Genomic DNA, 19,782 nt, shown 5'->3' with positions numbered 1-19,782 from the left:
TCTCAAATCAGTCCTTAATTTGATTGATTTATTTTATTACTAATATGAAGTGACATTTTAATTTGTTTAACTGTTATTTTTATATATGTATAACCTTTATGTAACTGTGGTCTATGTTGTTGCAAAAAATATATTTTTAATCGGCCTTACTTACTGCAATATAGAGTCAAACGATGAAAATGTTTCATAAAATATAGTTTGTATAACTAAAAGATTAAACGTCCTGTTTGCTTGCAAATTTACCTGTGTTTACCTGAGTTAATCTTTAATGGTCTGTGTATGTATTTTAGAACTGATGAAAGTTCTGTTGATCGTGCTCGGATAATAAATGCTGTGCTTCTGTTGCTTTCTTTATATCAAATACATTCAAACGTTCCCGGAATACAAACTCTTGCTATGCTACCGTAAAGACAGTACGGGTTCTTTTTTCCAGAACGGAAATTATCCAAGCATCGGTTACAAATGGCGACGTCCATTGTCCCGCACTGTAAAGTATGATTTCTAGTTATTTATTTCAAATGCAAAGAGCATATATTTAAAACAGCCCTTGATTAATATTTCTAAATATACTTGGTTTGACGTAAGCAGATAATTAGTTGATGTGTCATGTACTTTGTTTGATTAAATTTGTTAAAATTTCAATTGATTTTGTTTCTATTCGCTCCAAGTCGACTCGCTCCGGGCAGCACGAAATACCCAAATACACCCAAATATTGCCCATTTATACCCAAATAGTGCTCAAATATACTAAAAATAAATGTTTAATACTAAAAACTCTGTTTTAATTATGAAATACATTATACACTTTACTAAGATTGATCTAACCACAGGAAATTGACATTCTATAAGCAAGTAATTAAAAAATAACGGCAAATATACCCCTCTATACTATAAATAAACACAAGGAATGCAACGCCTTTTGCACACTCGATACACATTTTATCTAATTACACACGTGGAAAATCATTGTCAACAAACTAGTTTAGCAATTTAATGTTAAAGAACTTAAAAGGTATATTTGTATGACCAGCATTATTATGGACATGTCAAGTAATGTTCAGTAAACTTTGTCTTCAAAAAGTTCAATCAACCAAGGTAAATTTTGCTGTAAATAACTAAGTTATAAATTTAACATTTTTTTATGTTGCCTGTTGAAATAGCAGATAAAAATCAATAATAAGATATTTTAAAAAAATATGTAAGAAATATTTGATTTAATGTAATTAAAATAGACAACAACTAGAATTCTGAGTGTTTCTGTATAAAACTTCATTTGTCACATATTTTCGTAAAAATTAAACTGTTTCAACTTCTGAGGAAATTTGAACTGTTTTGATTGTTTCTTAACAATAATAAAAGGATACAGATTATATGACCTAGCATATACATGGATAAAACATTTAAGTCATTCACTTTAAAAATATACAATTAAACAGACCTGATTTTGATGAATTATTCATAAAAGTTATTTTTTATCCTTATGAAGGTTTGATAGAACTAAAACAGGTAGAGAGTAAATAACCACAACCAATACTGGTGTTGACATGCATGTTGTATTTCTTTTTTTTCCCCTCTTAATTTAAAGGGAAAGACAAGGTTAGAATAAAAACTTGATTTCAGAAAAAGAATACTATAAATAATAAGTCTGCAAATTTTCTGCCGCCAAATAATAATATTAAACGAATGATAACAAAATTTAAATCGCTAAATCACCGATTTCTACAAATCAGTAAGCGCGGCCATGTTTGTGTATTGGCCGTATAAAAACAGGTGCGCGTGATGTCATTTCCCCACATCTTTAGATTCATGATAAATATAGTTGAATCGTAAGGAAATATTAATGACCAGACAATTTAATTTTCACAGGAGGTGTAGAGGAGATTTTTTATGGTTCAAAATACGTAATAATATCAACAACAAAAAATAATAAATAAATAAAAAATAAAGAAACGTACGGCCAGCCAAAAGTTCTAGCCGTACGTGAGTCACGAACGACTAGCCAGGACGCACTCTACGTTTTGTCTAGCCGTACGGCACTTTTCAAAATTATATGGAAGTCGAACGTTATAAAATTGTTGATTTTCATGCTTATCATTTGTTGTTTTATTTGTATGAATTATTAAATCATTTTTTTAATTTTAAGCACATGGATCGAATAAAAAATGATCGGAGTGGAATAAATAAATAAAAAGAACATTTAATGAAAAAAAAAAACACGGTGAAATGCAAAAATAATTATATAATTTTCAAAACAGTAGATAAATATCGAACATAAAAGCACAGTCAATCAATTAATCAGCCTTAATTAAAACCTATCCAGGGACTGACAATAGAATTTTAGAATGCCTTTCACGGAACATGCAAACTTTCCTTGATGGACAAACTTCTATACAGTACCGTCGGTAATTGTCGCAATTATCAAGAGGCTAACAACAATCATTTTCAGTGTTTGTTGTTGTTTTTTTTCATATAAAAGGTGTCGAAAATTAAACTTAATGAAACAAAAAAGGATTATTATCACAATTTTGTAAACTATTTCAATTGGTGTAAATGCAAGCAAAGGCTATTTTTTTTCTCGACATCTTGCGTTGACAAAGATCGATATATATATAGCGATCAAGGCGATTAATCTCTAAAAAGTTAACATCCAAAGACAATTAATGCTGTTTCTTGGTTAAAATCCTCGCTTAAATTCATAAAATAACATATGCATTTTCGACTTCCATAAAATTTTGAAAAGTGCCGTGCGGCTAGCCAATACAGCGTGTCCTTGCTAGTCGTACGTGACTCACGTACGGCTAAAACTTTTGGCTAGCCGTACGGGCCCGTACGCTAGCCACTTCCATTATAAAAACCCTACTAAAACGTGTTCTTAATAGTACATAATTATAATAAAATTTTTGCAGTTTGATTCTGACTTTCAAATTCAAAGTTGTGAACATATGTTATAATTGATGTACACATTTCAAAAATATAAGCAACTCTTTTGAAATGTAAATTATTCACGTGTCTGTCAACGTATGATGCTGCGCATCGTTATCGAAGCCTAATATTAACTGCAGGCAAATCATTTTTATTGGCTGCTCAAAAGTCTTATTTGCATAATTTATTCACACAATTGCTGGTTCTTACTACTTATGTATAAAACTGCGCATTGTCCATTTTAATTGTTCCTAATTTGCACCAAATGCTCCTGTCACACTGTGTACTGACGATTTTTATTGCTCCTTGTATGCCTCTGTGCCGACAGACCTTTTGATCATGCACAATGTTGCCCTGATTGGTTAATCACCCTTGTTAAATATTCTAATGACGAAATAGACATCTATTTTTTACGCTTCATCAGTGGACTGAATGACCTTAGGGGGAATTAGGTTCCACACCTGTCAAATTATACTGTAGTAAATTACAGCACGTCATAAAATAGCAACACATTTTTTTCAGTTACCAATAATCATTTTAAATATTAAGTAGATTTATGATTTTTTTTTTGTTTTATTGGATTAAATTTACGGTAGTAGAAATGCGTATCTGTCGGGGAGAGGAATTTGGTAAGTAGATATATATTGGATTTAGTTGGTAAAAAAAGATACACGACCGACGATGTACCCTATTTGGACAGCTTGTCTAGCGAAAATTAAGTACAAAATAAAAGGATATATCGTCAATTTGAAGAAGTTTCTCATAGTACCCAAATTAAATTTATGGTTTATCTTTGAAAATTAAGCAGTCATTGCTTAAATCATGTGGTGGGATCATCAGCAAGCTTGAATATCGGAGAAATAATAATTAATGTCGCGGCGTCTTCAATTAATTAATTAAAGCAATTCAGTTCCATATGATGTTTTCATAAATAATATATAATGTACGCAATAAAATTAATAAGTTCTTCATCAAGATATATTTCAGTTGTACCAGCATATACACCTATACCGGAAGTGGGTATTGCACGTCACAATCTCGGTCTCGTCTGTCTCGCGAGAATGACAGAACGCCAAAATGGCGGCGCCCATGAACTTATTTCTCAAGTAAAAAATAGTGTCTTAAAACACGAATTTCTCTCTTATAGGGTTGATGTCAATAGGAAAACTGTCATGGTTCCTCTTTTTTAATGATGAATATTTATATTAGACAGACATCAATCCATCCATTCCTATTCCTTTAAGTTATTTTGCTGTTATAAAAAATGATTGTAATTACATGGCTTATAAAAATGCTTGAAAATTGTCAGATAATAAGCTTCATTGGTATAGAAATAACATACTGTACATCACACAATTTAACTCGTCTTTTTAATTTACAATTCATAAAAAATTTCTCTCATAGAACACATAATACTACAATGTACATTAGATTTTGTTGATGCCGGTTTTGCAACAGCAAGCATTTCTTGACGTCCATTTTTGTTTCTGTAATGACCTGGCATACTCTGATTGGATAATATTACTTCAGGCACTTTCGTTTGACACAATGCCTTGACGTACTGAACTGAAAAATTGAAATCCAAATTGGATAATTGATCTGAAGCAGTGTTTTTGTATATATCCGAACTTTGATGAATCATTTCACAGCTTTTCTCAGTGTTCTGAGAGCAGACTGATACTTAGTATTTAAACTTGTGTACTACATTGATTATGATTGATAGACATGCAGTTAGTTATGATACTTCTTGCTGCTTAAAATTAATAATAATATATTATTTTTCGATATTCAGTGAATTGAAAGAAAAGTAAAGTCAAGGAGCAAGCAGTATGTATGCAATCTACAAACAAATGCACCCACCTACTGGGGTGGAGCATTGTGTGTACTGTAACTTTCTCAGCACAACAGAACTCAACCTTGTCATAGCAGCTGTCAATCAAATACATGTCTATAGACTGAATCCAGACTTTGAGGTGAGGAACTTTGCAATTATTATATTAATGGTTGTTGAATTTGTCATAATCAGTCATACTTAGGTATCAATTACTTTGTTTAAACAGCATGATATAATTGCAAGTACATTTGTAATTACATTAGGTAAAATTGTATAAAAGCTAGTCAGCACAGTTAATATTTGATGTCTTAAAGTACTAGATATTTTTTGAAGTGTTCAATGTATTATGATGTCTCATTGATCATTAGTTGTTAAATAATAAATTTCATTTTTGAAGACATGAATGAATACTTGCAATTTTTTTTGGTCATTTATTAGCATGTAACATCAAGTTTAGTATATCCTTTTCAAGTTTTGGGACAAGTTTTGTGCATATAAGTGGTATGGTTATTCAAAGCTGTAAGCCGATGCCTGAAAATAAATTTTGGAATAGCATCTTGGATCTTCTTGTAGAGACAAAACTGGAATAAAAAAGCCTATTAGATGCAATAAGACTTAGTACAGACCCAGGCTGGCCTTTAACAATGTCCTGATCACACTGTACTGTCGGTCAGGGCCGGCAAAATTTGATTTTGACTGATTAAACTTCGCAGATGCGCAGGCTGGTCTGGATCCATGCTGGTCGCAAACGCACTATGTTGGTTTTGTCATGGTGCGACTCATTTGTATTAATCTTACAGGAGAATAATGAAGAAAGGAAGGAGGAGAATATAAAACAAAAACTTGAGTGTCTAGCAACATTTCCTTTGTTTGGAAATGTAATGTCCATGAAGGCAGTAAGATTGCCTGGTGCTCAGAGAGATGCCTTGTTACTGGGATTCTCTGAGGCAAAGGTATGTAAAAGATTTTTTTCTATTTTACAGAGTTTATATATAATTTATTTTACTGTGGTTGAGTTTATCAACACAATGTTGAATCTGTTTCTTGAACCAACCAGTACTGACCAGTAAGTGATAAATTTCCTGCTCAAGGGAGCATTAGCTTGCCACTGATGAGGTTTGAACCCACTTCGCTAGGGATCTTTAGAGTACTAGGTTTGCAAGTTGCAACCTCTTGTCCATGCCACTACTTTTTAAGAGTCAGTATATACTATTCTTTACATACTGATATTTTTTAGTAATTTCTTAGAAATTCTATACATTTCTTGTATGTTTTTCTTTAGCTATCAGTTGTTGAATATGATGTGGGCATGAATGACCTTCAAACAACTTCACTTCATCATTTTGAAGACCAGAAATTAAAGGTAAATACTGCAGTACTGTTAGTTATATTGGGTGAGGGACTAACAGTATGAAACCTGCTATTCCAGTGTAATAACAAGGGTTTGTCCTCATGATAATTTGCTTGTATTTTGGTTCATTAGATTAAATTAGTTTTACAAGTAGTTTAACAGTATATCAGTCATATTCTGCTTCTGGCAGGTAGTTACCTTAGTTACAGGTTTTCTTGATTATGTAGGATTCTATCACTATAAATGTACTGACTTGTTTTACAGGAAATATCATATGCAAACTTCTTCAAAAATAAACTTTAAACAGTCTGTTTAAAAAAGTTGAACTAATAACAATTTTAACATCTATGGCCTATGTTTATTCTAGTTCATGTTGTTTTATTATTTGGTATTTACGTATTTCTAGATTTAAAACCGTTTTTATGTTACAGGATTTTTGTGACCCCTGTGCCATCCCTACAATACGTATAGACCCTGATGGTAGATGTGCAGCCATGTTGATCTATGGAACTAAACTTGTTGTTCTACCATTTCGTAAAGATGTTTATTCTGAAGATGTTGACAGTATAATGGAAGGAGAAAAGTCAGCTAAAGCTAGGTGTGTCAGTTATGATCGAGTTATATTTGTTAATAAAATTGTCTTCCTCTCCGTAAAGCTGGAAATATGACCTATTCAGTTTTTAAGTGACATAAAATCTAACCAAATAACCCCCCCCCAGCTTTTGTTGACAACATGTCATGTTATTGGAAAACTTTTGTTGTTGTTTTAATATCTACAATGAATATTCAGACATCTTTTCATTTGAAATCAGTATAAGTTAGTGTAGTATAATGTCATATTTTCTTTCCAGATATCCAATACAGAATTCGTATATTATAGACCTAAGAAGTTTTGATGAGAAGATTATCAACATTCTGGACTTTCAGTTTCTACATGGTTATTATGAACCAACTGTGTTTATACTGTATGAACCTTACCCTACATGGGCAGGGTAAGTCACTCTTACTCTTAATTCAAAAGTTTATCCACAAGTCCATGTGCAATATTCCCTTTGAATGTAGCATATATAATAAAATAGCCCCCAAAGTTTAAAATTGCAGATTTAACATAATCTACACATAAAGAATAATACCTTCAGTTTTCGCTGTATAATTTATAGAAAAAAAAACACAGTTATTAATGCAGTCATCAAATTAAGCCCAAAATTAGTTTGGGCCAGTGAAAATTTTAAGAAAATTTTGTTAAATATATATTAACATAAATAAAATTCAAAATTTGAATTTGGGCTAGTAAAATCAAAATCTTAAATCCATTGACTGTTAATGCAATTAAATTATAAAAGTTATTAATGCAATTAAATTAAATTATGTGATAATTGTATTAAACATAATTTGTTGAATTTTCATTATTGTTTAAATACAATGTACTTCATTTTATATGTACAGATGGTGCAAATGGGTTCAAATCATTTTGAGATATCCCTAAATATTTTAATCTTTAATTATGATAAGTGTACAGTGTATATCATCAATGTTCAGTCATCATCAGATCAGTATTTTTTATATAATTTCCAGGAGAGTGGCTGTACGGTCAGACACATGTAGTATAGTTGCTATATCATTAAATATAGCAGAGAAGGTACATCCTATCATCTGGTCACTGTCAAGTCTGCCTTTTGACTGTCTACAGTGTATGCCTGTTCCTAAACCAATAGGTAAATCAGTACAAACTATATCTAATACAGTCAAATCATTATTTTAAGATTTATTATTCATAAGCTGTGTGTGATGGAGATTGATATTGTGTACTTATTGTTAGGCTCAGTGCATTAGATGTAATTTTAAAAAAAATGATAAGAAAGGGAAAAACTGAAGTGTAAAATAACATAAATTTTTGTTTGAGTGTTCAGCACCTAAAAAAGATAATGTACCAATTAGAAAAAATGTCATAATGCTGAATAAAATTTCATTTATATTCAGATGCTGTAATTACATTCATAGCAGTGATTTTTCTCACATAATTTGGAAGAGGCCTTAGCCTCTTGATTTTGGGAAAAAATATTGCTGAAATTGCTGATTTTGGAAGTAAAAAACCTGGTTTAAGTTAAGATTTTTGGAAAACTGCATGATTTTAAAGAAAATTTCAATTGGGAAGAGGCCTTTGTCTGAGTCTGTTATATAAGTAGGAAAATCACTGCATAGTGTGAGAGATGTAAGTGATAGCACCAAGTTTATGATTATAAATTGTATAAAAGACAACCAGGTTGTAAACATTTTGAAGTATATAATTGTTTATAACTTATTACAGGTGGGGTACTTGTTTTTGCTGTGAATTCTCTGTTATACCTGAATCAGAGTGTTCCTCCATATGGTGTGTCCTTGAACAGTATAGCTGCCACGTGTAGTGCCTTCCCTCTTAGTAAGTCACTGATCACTTTTATAATTATGATGGATTCATTGTAGTGTATGGTGATAAATGATTGATATTTTTTCTAATCTTGTAAATCTTTAAGTGTGAGAATATTCACAAACACATTTATTTGATATGTTTATTTTAGTATGGATGATTTATGAAAGGTAGAATTTATTTAAAGTTTTTGTTTTAATCATCTTCAAATCTTGAAATACTTGTTGGCTTTCTTTGTGTTACCATGCTTGAAATAATGACTTACATTTATTAAAAGTTAAATATCATTCATAGTTCATACATAGTCCTATCAAATGTTAAGAATAGTTATCGCTAACAGTCTGTATTGTTAACATCATTCCATCACAATTATTTTTAGCTCACCTTGCACAAAGTGCAGGTGAGCTTTTAGGATGGCCAACCAAATGGCGTCCGTCGTCTGTCCTCCGTCCACATTTTAAATATTCTAAGGACATCTTCTATGATACCGCAAGGCCAATGTTAATGAAACTTGGCAGGAATACTCTTTGTATGAAGCTCTATCAAGATTGTTCAAAGAATTCCATTTCATGCAGAACTCTGGTTGCCATGGCAACGGAAAGAAAAATCTTTAAATATCTTCTTTTAAAGAACCGTAAGAGCTAGAGCTTAGATATTTGGCATGAAACATCTTCTAATGAGTGTCTACCAAGTTTGTTCAAATAAAAGCCCTAGGGTCAAAATTGGCCCGGCCCCAGGGGGTCATTTATTTTCCCTATATGCATATAGTAAAAACTTAAAAAATCTTCTTTTAAAGAACCCAAAGAGCTAGAGCTAAGATATTTGGCATGAAACATCTTCTAGTGAGTGTCTACCAAGTTTGTTCAAATAAAAGCCCTGGGGTCAAAATTGGCCCCGCCCCGGGGGGTCATTGATTTTCCCTATATGCATATAGTAAAAACTTAAAAAATCTTCTTTTAAAGAACTGTAAAAGCTAGAGTTTAGATATTTGGCATGAAACATCTTCTAGTGAATGTCTACCAAGTTTGTTCAAATAAAAGCCCTCGGGTCAAAATTGGCCCCGCCCCAGGGGGTCATTGATTTTCCCTATATGCATATAGTAAAAACTTAAAAAATCTTCTTTTAAAGAACCCAAAGAGCTAGAGCTAAGATATTTAGCATGAAACATCTTCTAATGAGTGTCTACCAAGAAAAGCCCTGAGGTCAAAATTGGCCCTGCCCCAGGGGGTCATAGATTTTCCCTAAATGCATATAGTAAAAACTTAAAAAATCTTCTTTTAAAGAACCCAAAGAGTTAGAGCCTAGATATTTGACATGAAATATCTTCTAGTGAGTGTCTACCAAGTTTGTTCAAATAAAAGCCCTGGGGTCAAAATTGGCCCCGCCCGGGGGGACATTGATTTTCCCTATATGCATATAGTAAAAACTTAAAAAATCTTCTTTTAAAGAACCGTAAGAGCTAGAGCTTAGATATTTGACATGAAACATCTTCTAGTGAATGTCTACCAAGTTTGTTCAAATAAAAGCCCTCGGGTCAAAATTGGCCCCGTTCCAGGGGGTCATAGATTTTCCCTATATGCATATAGTAAAAACTTAAAAAAATCTTCTTTTAAAGAACCCAAAGAGCTAGAGCTAAGATATTTAGCATGAAACATCTTCTAATGAGTGTCTACCAAGTTTGTTCAAATAAAAGCCCTGGGGTCAAAATTGGCACCGCCCCAGGGGGTCAATGATTTTACCTATATGCATATAGTAAAAACTTAAAAAATCTTCTTTTAAAGAACCCAAAGAGCTAGAGCTAAGATATTTAGCATGAAACATCTTCTAATGAGTGTCTACCAAGTTTGTTCAAATAAAAGCCCTGGGGTCAAAACTGGCCCGCCCCGGGGGTCATTGATTTTCCTTATATGTGTATAGCAAAAACTTAGAAATCTTCTTTGAAAAAACCCAAATAGCTTGAGTTTAGATATTATACATGAAACATTTTTATGTAAATATCTACAAAGTTTGTTCAAATAAAAGCCCGGGGGTCAAAACTGGCCCTGCCCCAGGGGTGTCATTGTTTTTAACTATATGTGTATAGTAAAAACTTAAAAAATCTTCTTTTAAAAAACCCAATGAGCTAGAACTTAGATGTTTAGCATGAAACATCTTCTTATGGGTGTCTACCAAGTCTGTTCAAATAAAAGCCCTTGGGTAAAAATTGGCCCGGTGGGGGGGCTATATACAGGTGAGCGACCTCAGGGCCATCAAGGCCCTCTTGTTATGCTGCCCTCACCGGTACACATTTACAACTGTGTGAAAATTAAACACTGCAGGGTAAGGGTGTTGACTTCAAACCACAAGCTGCTCATTGTTGTTGGTTTGAATCCAGAAAGGGACTTTGGATTCTTTCATGTGAGGAAGCTATCCGGCTAGCTGATGGAATGTTGGTGGTTCTACTCAGATTTCTGTTCTTGTCTGAAATAATGCACAGTAGGGTGCCTGAGTGAGGTCTTCCTCCACCTGTAAAGCTGGTAAGATAAAATGTATTTTGTTGTTTTTGTGTGTTGTTTCTTAATTGATACAAGTTGTTACCATAAATTTACAAGTCGCTGCAAAACTGTATTATGCATTTATTCACATACCAAATAATAATATTTATATTTGTACAGGGGTACAGGAAGGAGTTCGGATAACTTTAGATTGTTCTAATGCAGCCTTCATCTCATATGATAAACTAGTGCTGTCCTTGAAAGGTGGTGAACTGTAAGTATTCCTAGTACAATGTTTATAAATAGATTTACTTTAAAGATAGTCTCAAGTAACAGATGGTCTTTATTTTACCATCTATCATATTCATATTTCGGAAAGAAAACAATAAACAATAAAAATGTAGAGTCAAAATAGTTTTTATCATGTAAAATGTAAGAGAGATAAGTTGTGCTGATAATGCCCATTTTAATTATATTTTTTTGTTGTAGGTATGTTCTAACATTGATGGTGGATGGCATGAGGAGTGTTAGGAGTTTTAACTTTGATAAATCAGCTGCCAGTGTTCTTACTACATGTGTAAGTTTTAACTTTAAATAAGTTTTTAATAATATATATATATATTTCTGTATCTTTAACCCTTTCACTGCCATAGGGACGGCTTATGCCTTCCCTGTTATTTTCGGAGTATTTGCCATATGGACGGTTTTAGCCGTTTCTATAATAGTAATAGTAATAATAATAAATTAATAATAATAATAATAAAAATAATAATAAATATAAAGAAAATTATACCATCGACAATAATTATTATTATACTCACAGATTTGGAAACATATATAATTATTATAATACTATAACAAATAATAATAATTATATTAATTAATTATATAATATAGTAATTTCTTAGAAAACCCTCTGGCAAATAGGTGATCAATAAAACAATAATCCTCTGGCAGCGAAAAGGTTAATATCCTTTTTCATACTGTTTGAAATTCTTAAAATAATTCAAGCAAAGTGTTAATTTAAAACTTTTTGAGTTTTTGATTAATAGATAGTGTGATATATTTGTTGTTTGTTTATTGTGTAGATGTGTTTATGTGAAGATGGTTACTTATTTCTTGGGTCAAGACTTGGTAATTCTCTCCTTCTAAAATACACAGAGAAAGCATCATCTTCATCAGATAAACCAGTAAGTTACTTCACAATTTAATAACCCATTACATTCTATTATGCTGAAAAGCACAACAGATGATATTTATAAATTCATTAAGAAATAATGTATTCAGTTATTTCTTGTAACCTGCTAGAACTGATAGTGTTTATAGTCATTGTCACCAGTACAGAGCCAGGCCATCCTGAACATCCTTGAGGTCTGACCAGGCTCTATACTGATGGTTCACTAACATTTATTTTCATTTAGATATAAAAAATATCCAAATCCAAAATCAAAAAAAAAAGCTATACCAAGTTTGTTTTAGAAATCAAGCAGGTTAAGGAAAAGAGTATTGCTGCATCGTCTATCATGCTGTCTTGCTGTCTGAGCGTAAGCTGACAAAACATTGGCATATGGGGACACCTGTTTATTATGGACACTATTCTAGATTATTTTGTTCTGTTTATTTCCAAACAAAATCAGATAATCATTTGTATCATATTTTGTTATTGAAATCTGATTCTTTGCTATATACCACCTGATGATATCTTGCTTCATTGACAAATTTAGAGATTAGTTTTTTCCTTAACTAGATTCCTCTCATTTAAATTTGTTTATCTTATAGAGTGAGCCACCTACAAAGAAAAAGAAAACTGATGGCCCCACGGATATGGGTATAACTATTTACATGTATTTGAAATGTCTTTGTATATCATTGTATTATTTAAAAGGTTTTTTTTTTCACATTTGGTATTGGCTGAGATAATAAGCAGTGATTTTTTTTTTCAATTTTCAAAACAACCTGTGGCATTCTGAAGGGTAAAATGTTAGCATGATGAATCAGAAAAGGGGAAAACCCGAAATCAAATTCCAACAACCTGAAAATAGAAATTTACCAACATATTTTATAACAATTTTCAAAATTTCAATTCAATTGAACAAGCATGGAACATTGCAGAGGCTATCTATAGGGACAGCTTTCTGTCTTTCAAAGTCAAATTAAATTTACCAACTAACTGATAGCTGATTTTAAGTCAAGGTTTCTGGTAAAGAATGTGCACAGGGGCATTTCAAAGGAAAATATAGCATACTTTAGGGCAGAAAATATACCTATTTTGCGCTGGGGAAACAGCCTTCATTCGACTGTAAAATATAGAAAAAAATCAACTGATTAGTAACTCTACTGAATAAGTAAGTTCTGTTTAGTCCTAATTGTGCTTTATGTCCATATATTTTCCCTATAAGGAATTATGCATGCTGGTTTTATTTTGTTAAAAATCAGAAACAAAACCAATTAAACTAAATATATCATTTGTATTGTCAGCATCTGATGTGTCTCTAGTGGAGAATCTAGATGAGTTAGAGGTATATGGTTCTAGTGAGAACCCATCTGGTACCACTATTACATCTTATGTGTTTGAGGTAAGCAGTTTTGTACATTTGTAATAATTGTAAAATTTATATAGGTTTAATGAGTCATATGTCCACAAGTTGAAAAGGATTATCTTGAGATGGTATAAAAATATATATCAAATGAAATTTATATAAGGTAAAATTATGCTGTTTCCATAATCTAATGGTTGATTCGCAAAGAGAGAAAAATACTTGTTTAAATAAAATGTCTGTGTTATTTATCACTCATAACAATGAAATATTATACGTAAACAGAACAAAATGTTCCAGATCAAAATACAGTGCTGCTATTTAAAGAATTAGAATTTTAACTGTTCAGAAATGTTTAAGTGCATGCACCATTTGCTCTAAATGGAATATACAAACATATCTGAATCTCTTTCATACGGTAATTTTGTATTATTCTTTTTCAAACCAAAATATTCTTTCACTACATTCAGCATATATATAGCTTTATACACTTTAACATTTTTAAATCACTGGTTATCTTGCAAAACCTCATTTCACAAATTGTCTATGAAAATCGGATTGTCAGTTGAAGTGCATGTAGCTTTAGCTGAAACTTGACTTATGTCATCTTTTCAAAAATAAAGCTTATTTTATAGTACCATAGATTTATAGTACCAAGTTATTTTTATCATATGCTAGAAAAGCATGAAAGCACCAGTTGATTATCAGCCAGATTCTTTATTTTTTTCACTGACACGTTTGCATCTACATAATTTTTTCAACAAATTCCATCGATCTAGGTTTGTGACAATATATGGAATATAGCAACCATGTGGTAACATTGTTATGGGGGAACCAGGCATTCCTATCCGAGGAGTTCAAGTAATACAGTAGATCCTGACCTAGAGCTGGTCACAACCTTCCGGTTATGGTAAAAATGGAGCTCTCTCAGTATTACAGGTAAAAAATTTTAATTACATGGCTTATTTTGCAGAATGGTTAATGTTGCTGCCTTCAAATCACTTGCCCCTCACCCTTGTTGGTTTATATCATTTCAGGGACTTTAGCTTTCAATTTGAGGTACCTATCAATCCAGCTAACTGAAGGTTGGTTGTTCTACTCAAGTTGCCTGAAGTAATGCATTAATGGTTACTTGAGGTTTTCCTCCACCAAGTAAAGCTAAAAAAAAAGAGTCACCATATGTCCTTTACAATGTAGTTCTGACTTAATTAAACCTAACAAAACTTTGACACAGTAGTCAATATTATGTTGTCATTTTCACAAATTAGCCCAGTATGATTCAAGTCTTATCGCACATGTATATAATTGTTTTATCCTGTGATATTTAAACTAAGTTGTTCTAAGCAGTGAACTGATAAGCAGTTCAATGAACTTTAAATTTGTTGATGTCTAAGTAAGATAACACAAACTAAGTTCCTTGTTTTCCCATTCAGAGAAGTATTAGACCACAAGTTGTGACAACATTTGAGTTACCCAGCTGTGTGAACATGTGGACAGTGACAGGACCAAAAACAAGTGGTGACAAAGACGATGATGAGAAAGAGATACAGGATGGTCATGCCTTCCTGATACTTAGTCGACCGGACTCTAGTATGGTAAGTTCCTGATACATGTACTAAGTCGATCGGACTCTAGTATGGTTAGTTCCTGATACTAAGTCGACCGGACTCTAGTATGGTAAGTTCCTGATACATGTACTAAGTCGATCGGACTCTAGTATGGTTAGTTCCTGATACTAAGTCGACCAGACTCTAGTATGGTAAGTTCTTGATACTAAGTCGACCGGACTCTAGTATGGTAAGTTCCTGATACATGTACTAAAGTCGATCGGACTCTAGTATGGTTAGTTCCTGATACTAAGTCAACCGGACTCTAGTATGGTAAGTTCCTGATACTAAGTCGACCAGACTCTAGTATGGTAAGTTCCTGATACTAAGTCGGCCGGACTCTAGTATGGTAAGTTCCTGATACTAAGTCGATCAGACTCTAGTATGGTTAGTTCCTGATACTAAGTCGACCGGACTCTGGCATTGTGAGTTCCTGATACTAAGTCGACCGGACTCTAGTATGGTAAGTTCCTGATACTAAGTCGACCGGACTCTAGTATGGTAAGTTCCTGATACTAAGTCAACCGGACTCTAGTATGGTAAGTTCCTGATACTAAGTCGACCAGACTCTAGTATAGCAAGATCCTGATACTAAGTCGATCGGACTCTAGTATGGTAAGTTCCTGATACTAAGTCAACCGGACTCTGGCATGGTATTTTAATAATAATAACTGGTTTTAGGGCCTTTTAAAGTAACTTTATCAGGCCTATACAACATAATTATAGATTCTTAGGCTCGGTGATCTACATTGTTGTGTTTGTTTTATACAAATTTATTTTAGTTGTGTGTTTAGTTTGTGTTGGAAGCTTGAAACACTCTTGAATCTGTTCTGGAACCAACCAGTACTATGCAATGAATAAGTTTCTTGCGCTCTAGGAAATGTCTTGCCCCTGACTTGGTCAGAACCCATGATCAAGACCTGTTTGTGTTTGTTTGTAGCTGAAAAATTATTCATCATAATAGGCTGCTCTTTTTTCCTTCTTTTGGACATGTTTTATTTAGCTGTGTTGTGGTTATATATTTTATAAGCCAATACACCCATAAACACTTTCAATATGAACTAGTTAATAACCAAGGTAATTGAGTGATAAAGTACAAGTTGTTTCCCCTATCTTCGAGTAAACTCGATATCTCTTAATCTAAAACAATACAAATTTAGCTGTTTTTAAACCGCTAGTTTGTTGTAATTCAATGTCCGATTTCAAAAATTTATTATACCAATGGAAAGCCTAGGATCTTAGCTTCGTCAACAGATATTCTTCAACACATCTTTTGACATTGAAATATTTTAAATTAACTGTTAAAACCCACCATATGTCAGACCATTTTAACATACAATTTAATACAGTGGATATGCAACCGGTTATCTTTTCTCCCCGAAAAAACTACTGATAAGAATAGCCTGTTGTCTGCTAGTTCGGAAAGTGTTTATCGGTGTATTGTGGCAAGTTCAAAGCAAACAGATGGGAATTTTTCAGTTTCAGTTGCATCTTTCTGTTACAAAATCAAAAAGTTTGTAAGATTTTATAAAAAAATCCTAGTAATAGTAAAGCAATTAATAATGCCTATTCAAATGAACTCTATAGAAATTGATTAGAGAAAGAATCAATATTTTCGTTACATGTATGTTACAGATTTTACAGACTGGTCAGGAGATTCAAGAATTAGATCACAGTGGATTTAGTACCCAGACTGCCACTATATATGCTGGTAATGTTGGGGAGGGCAGATATATTCTACAGGTGTCCTCAGGTGGCATCAGAATTACTGGATGGAGGTAAGGAGAAGTTTCTTGCTTAATTTATTGTTAAAAAAATAATGGGGTTTATCCAACTTACCCTTATATTGGTCATGGTAATATAATTTTTTTGGGGCGTCTGTGGCTTAGTGGTTTTGAACATCGTTGACTTCAAACCACTTGCCTCAACTCTCATCTGCGCCAGCATCTACAAATTCTTTCATGTTAGGAAGTTATCAATCTAGCTAAAAGAACTTGGTAGTTCTACTCAGGTGCATGGTTAGTCTGAAGTAATGAACAAAGGGGAACCTAAGGTCTTGGGTCCTAATTCACCAGTAAAGCTGGAAAAGACTCCATATGACATAAACTGTTGGTGCCAATATAAACCCAACCAAAACGCCAAAAAAAAACTTTGAAAAATTAAAAAAATTAAAAATTTGCATATACACATTTATATCATTAGTGTTCAAAAAAAAAGAAGTTTGAAAGGTAACAAAATTAAAAAAAATAATTGTCAGCTGAAAAAAGCTTAAATACATTCATGCAATAGGTGAATAATTATTGTAAAGTAGCGGCATGACTGTGTGGTTAATATGTCAGAATAGTAATCTAAGGATTACAAGATGTGTGGTTTTAAAAACCCCTGTCAGAGGCAAGCCATCAGGAAACTTTACCTTCATGGCTCAGTATCTGATAGGTTCCATGTATAGATTCGAATGTGTTAAACGGTATATATTAGGTTATAACTTCCTGCACAGTCAAACTAAAATAAATTTTTTATAAGCTGTTTTAGTGTGTTGCTAAGTTATAACATAATTAAATTATTGGTTTAATTGGTTTATACAAAACACTTCTATACAATTTTATAGTACACACAACTGCAGCATATTCCAATTGAGATGGGTACCCTATAGTACAATGTACTGTAGCTGAATCCCTATATTTTGATAATGAGTGATGAAGGGAACCATCATGATGTTAACATTTGAAACAAGAAGTGACTGGTGCCCGGCTTTTTGTTCTTACCAAGCCCTCTCATTTCTAATGTAGGTACCATATTGTTTCTATAAAAGATTCTACCTTAGTATTTGCCTCCTTTTGAGTATACATTGTAGTTTTTGTTTTTTGTTGCTTAAGTTGTTCATGGAGTTATGATACAACTTCTCATATTTGTTAAAAAGAGTAGAGAAAACTAGTATGTTGTCAGCATTGACTCTGGGTCAAGTTAATAATTATAATTGCTCTCAGTAAATATTATTATTTCATTTAAAAAAATGGTTCCTTGGAATCAAATGACCTTTTTACTTTACTCACTGCAACCAGTCAACACTGTTACCTATAAAACAACAAACAAAAACAAGAAAAAAATGGCTGAAGAAGAAAAAGATAAATAAAGCACACCAACACATTTTTCATTTGTTTCAATAAGTTTACTAATAACTATGCAAATAGAATTTTACTAGGAAATATTCATTACAATAAAACATATGTACTTATTTCAGAAACCTCGAGTGACTACTCTCTGTGCATATAAAGATGAGAGTGGAATGTTTACTACATCAGCTATTGAAGTAGAAGAAGAAACAATAACAACAGAACAGAAAATAAACATGAATACTTCACTAGAAAAAGTCTTCAGTATGGAAAACAGGTAAATACATGTATTACATGTTTTTCAGTAGACAGTTGAAATTCAGTTTTTTTATAAACAATATATGACAATTTGTATATAAGTTGTACTCAATGTAATTTTTTCCGGATCTGATCAAGTACGGTACGACCCCAAGCAGAAAATAGTTACTAACTCCAGTGTTTGAATATGTATTGTAACATCATAGTGAGTACACAAAATAAGAAACAAAATGTCATATCTTGTCTTAAAGAAGCAAAGAAATGTTGAAAATCTAAGGATTTTATTAGTACTGTTTGTTAAACCTTTAACACGGTTATTAAGAGCGCCATTTAAATGGTTAGTGTTTTTTCCTAAACGTTGACACCCTAAATAAATAAAACAGCAGGGACTTGGAGAGAAAACAGACTTATAAGCCAGGGCGCGGGCAAAGTTAAATAAATAAAACTTCTCCCTGCGTCCCTGCTAATTAGTGTATTTTGCCCTGTAAGCCCGCCAAGCGAAAAGTTGAGAATTAACAAATTAAAATGGCATGGGCACGGAGCGAACACACGTCAATTAGCCCACCATTTTATTTCTTAAATCTCGCTCAGCAGGGCGAAGTTTTATTTATTACTTTGCCCCGCACCCCACTAATTAGCTTGTTTTTCGCTCTGCGCCTCGCCATTTAACTTGTTAATTCTCTACTTTTTGCACATGGCGGGGTGCAGGTGAAAACAGGAATGGCACAAAGCAGCCATCATAAAAATGTCCTATCTTGTCATAGAGAAGTAAAAAAATGTTTAAAATTTGAATGCTGAGGACTGAAAATTTACTTCAAATAATCAATGGGTTCGAATAATTCGAAATCCAAATATAGTGGTAGACGACAACTGTTCAACTGTAACACCAAACCATAGCAAAAGTACAGTTTACAACACACTTTTGTTTCAATTAATCAGTCCGAGAAAAAATAAATAAACAACATAAGATGCATAAAAAATTAAATTTTATTGGTAAAGAAGACATAAATACTTGCATTTTGTTCCTCAATATACATGAAAAATTATCATGTCATCTTCATGCATTACTATAAAACATCTGACACGGTGCAGAATTTTAATCATAGATAAGATAGACATGTATTCACTATTAGTATATCTTGTGCTTAAAATGCACTGATTTGAAATAGAAAAAGAATTTTTTCAGTATTCATATACTTGTATACATGTGTTTGGTAGTGTTTGCTTGTTTATTTGTTTCTTTATTTAGATTGTTTACTTTCATTCTTTCATTAAAACT

At 32.5% G+C, this 19,782-nt stretch overlaps 1 protein-coding gene across 1 annotated transcript; it reads left to right on the top strand.

Annotated features, from left to right (window-relative positions):
- Positions 1-418: 418 nt before the first annotated feature.
- On the top strand, positions 419-18,522 carry LOC132722886 (cleavage and polyadenylation specificity factor subunit 1-like; the record flags this gene model as incomplete). Its single annotated transcript, XM_060707467.1, is given in 22 exon segments — positions 419-492; positions 4,715-4,895; positions 5,557-5,709; positions 6,039-6,119; positions 6,539-6,705; positions 6,959-7,099; positions 7,683-7,822; positions 8,416-8,526; positions 11,169-11,262; positions 11,478-11,565; positions 12,077-12,178; positions 12,768-12,816; positions 13,467-13,564; positions 14,305-14,331; positions 14,333-14,362; positions 14,364-14,384; positions 14,386-14,424; positions 14,426-14,464; positions 14,959-15,120; positions 16,768-16,910; positions 17,741-17,774; positions 18,374-18,522. Coding segments are annotated over 21 exon segments (2,012 nt in total), but the record flags the coding sequence as incomplete, so codon positions are not given.
- Between the last annotated feature and the right edge of the window lie 1,260 nt (positions 18,523-19,782).

Source organism: Ruditapes philippinarum, unplaced genomic scaffold, assembly GCF_026571515.1.
Source record: "Ruditapes philippinarum isolate M1 unplaced genomic scaffold, ASM2657151v2 ctg2366_1_1_1_1, whole genome shotgun sequence".
NCBI lineage: Eukaryota > Metazoa > Mollusca > Bivalvia > Venerida > Veneridae > Ruditapes > Ruditapes philippinarum.
Note: the sequence above shows the minus strand (reverse complement) of the source record. Positions and strands in the feature narration are given on the sequence as shown.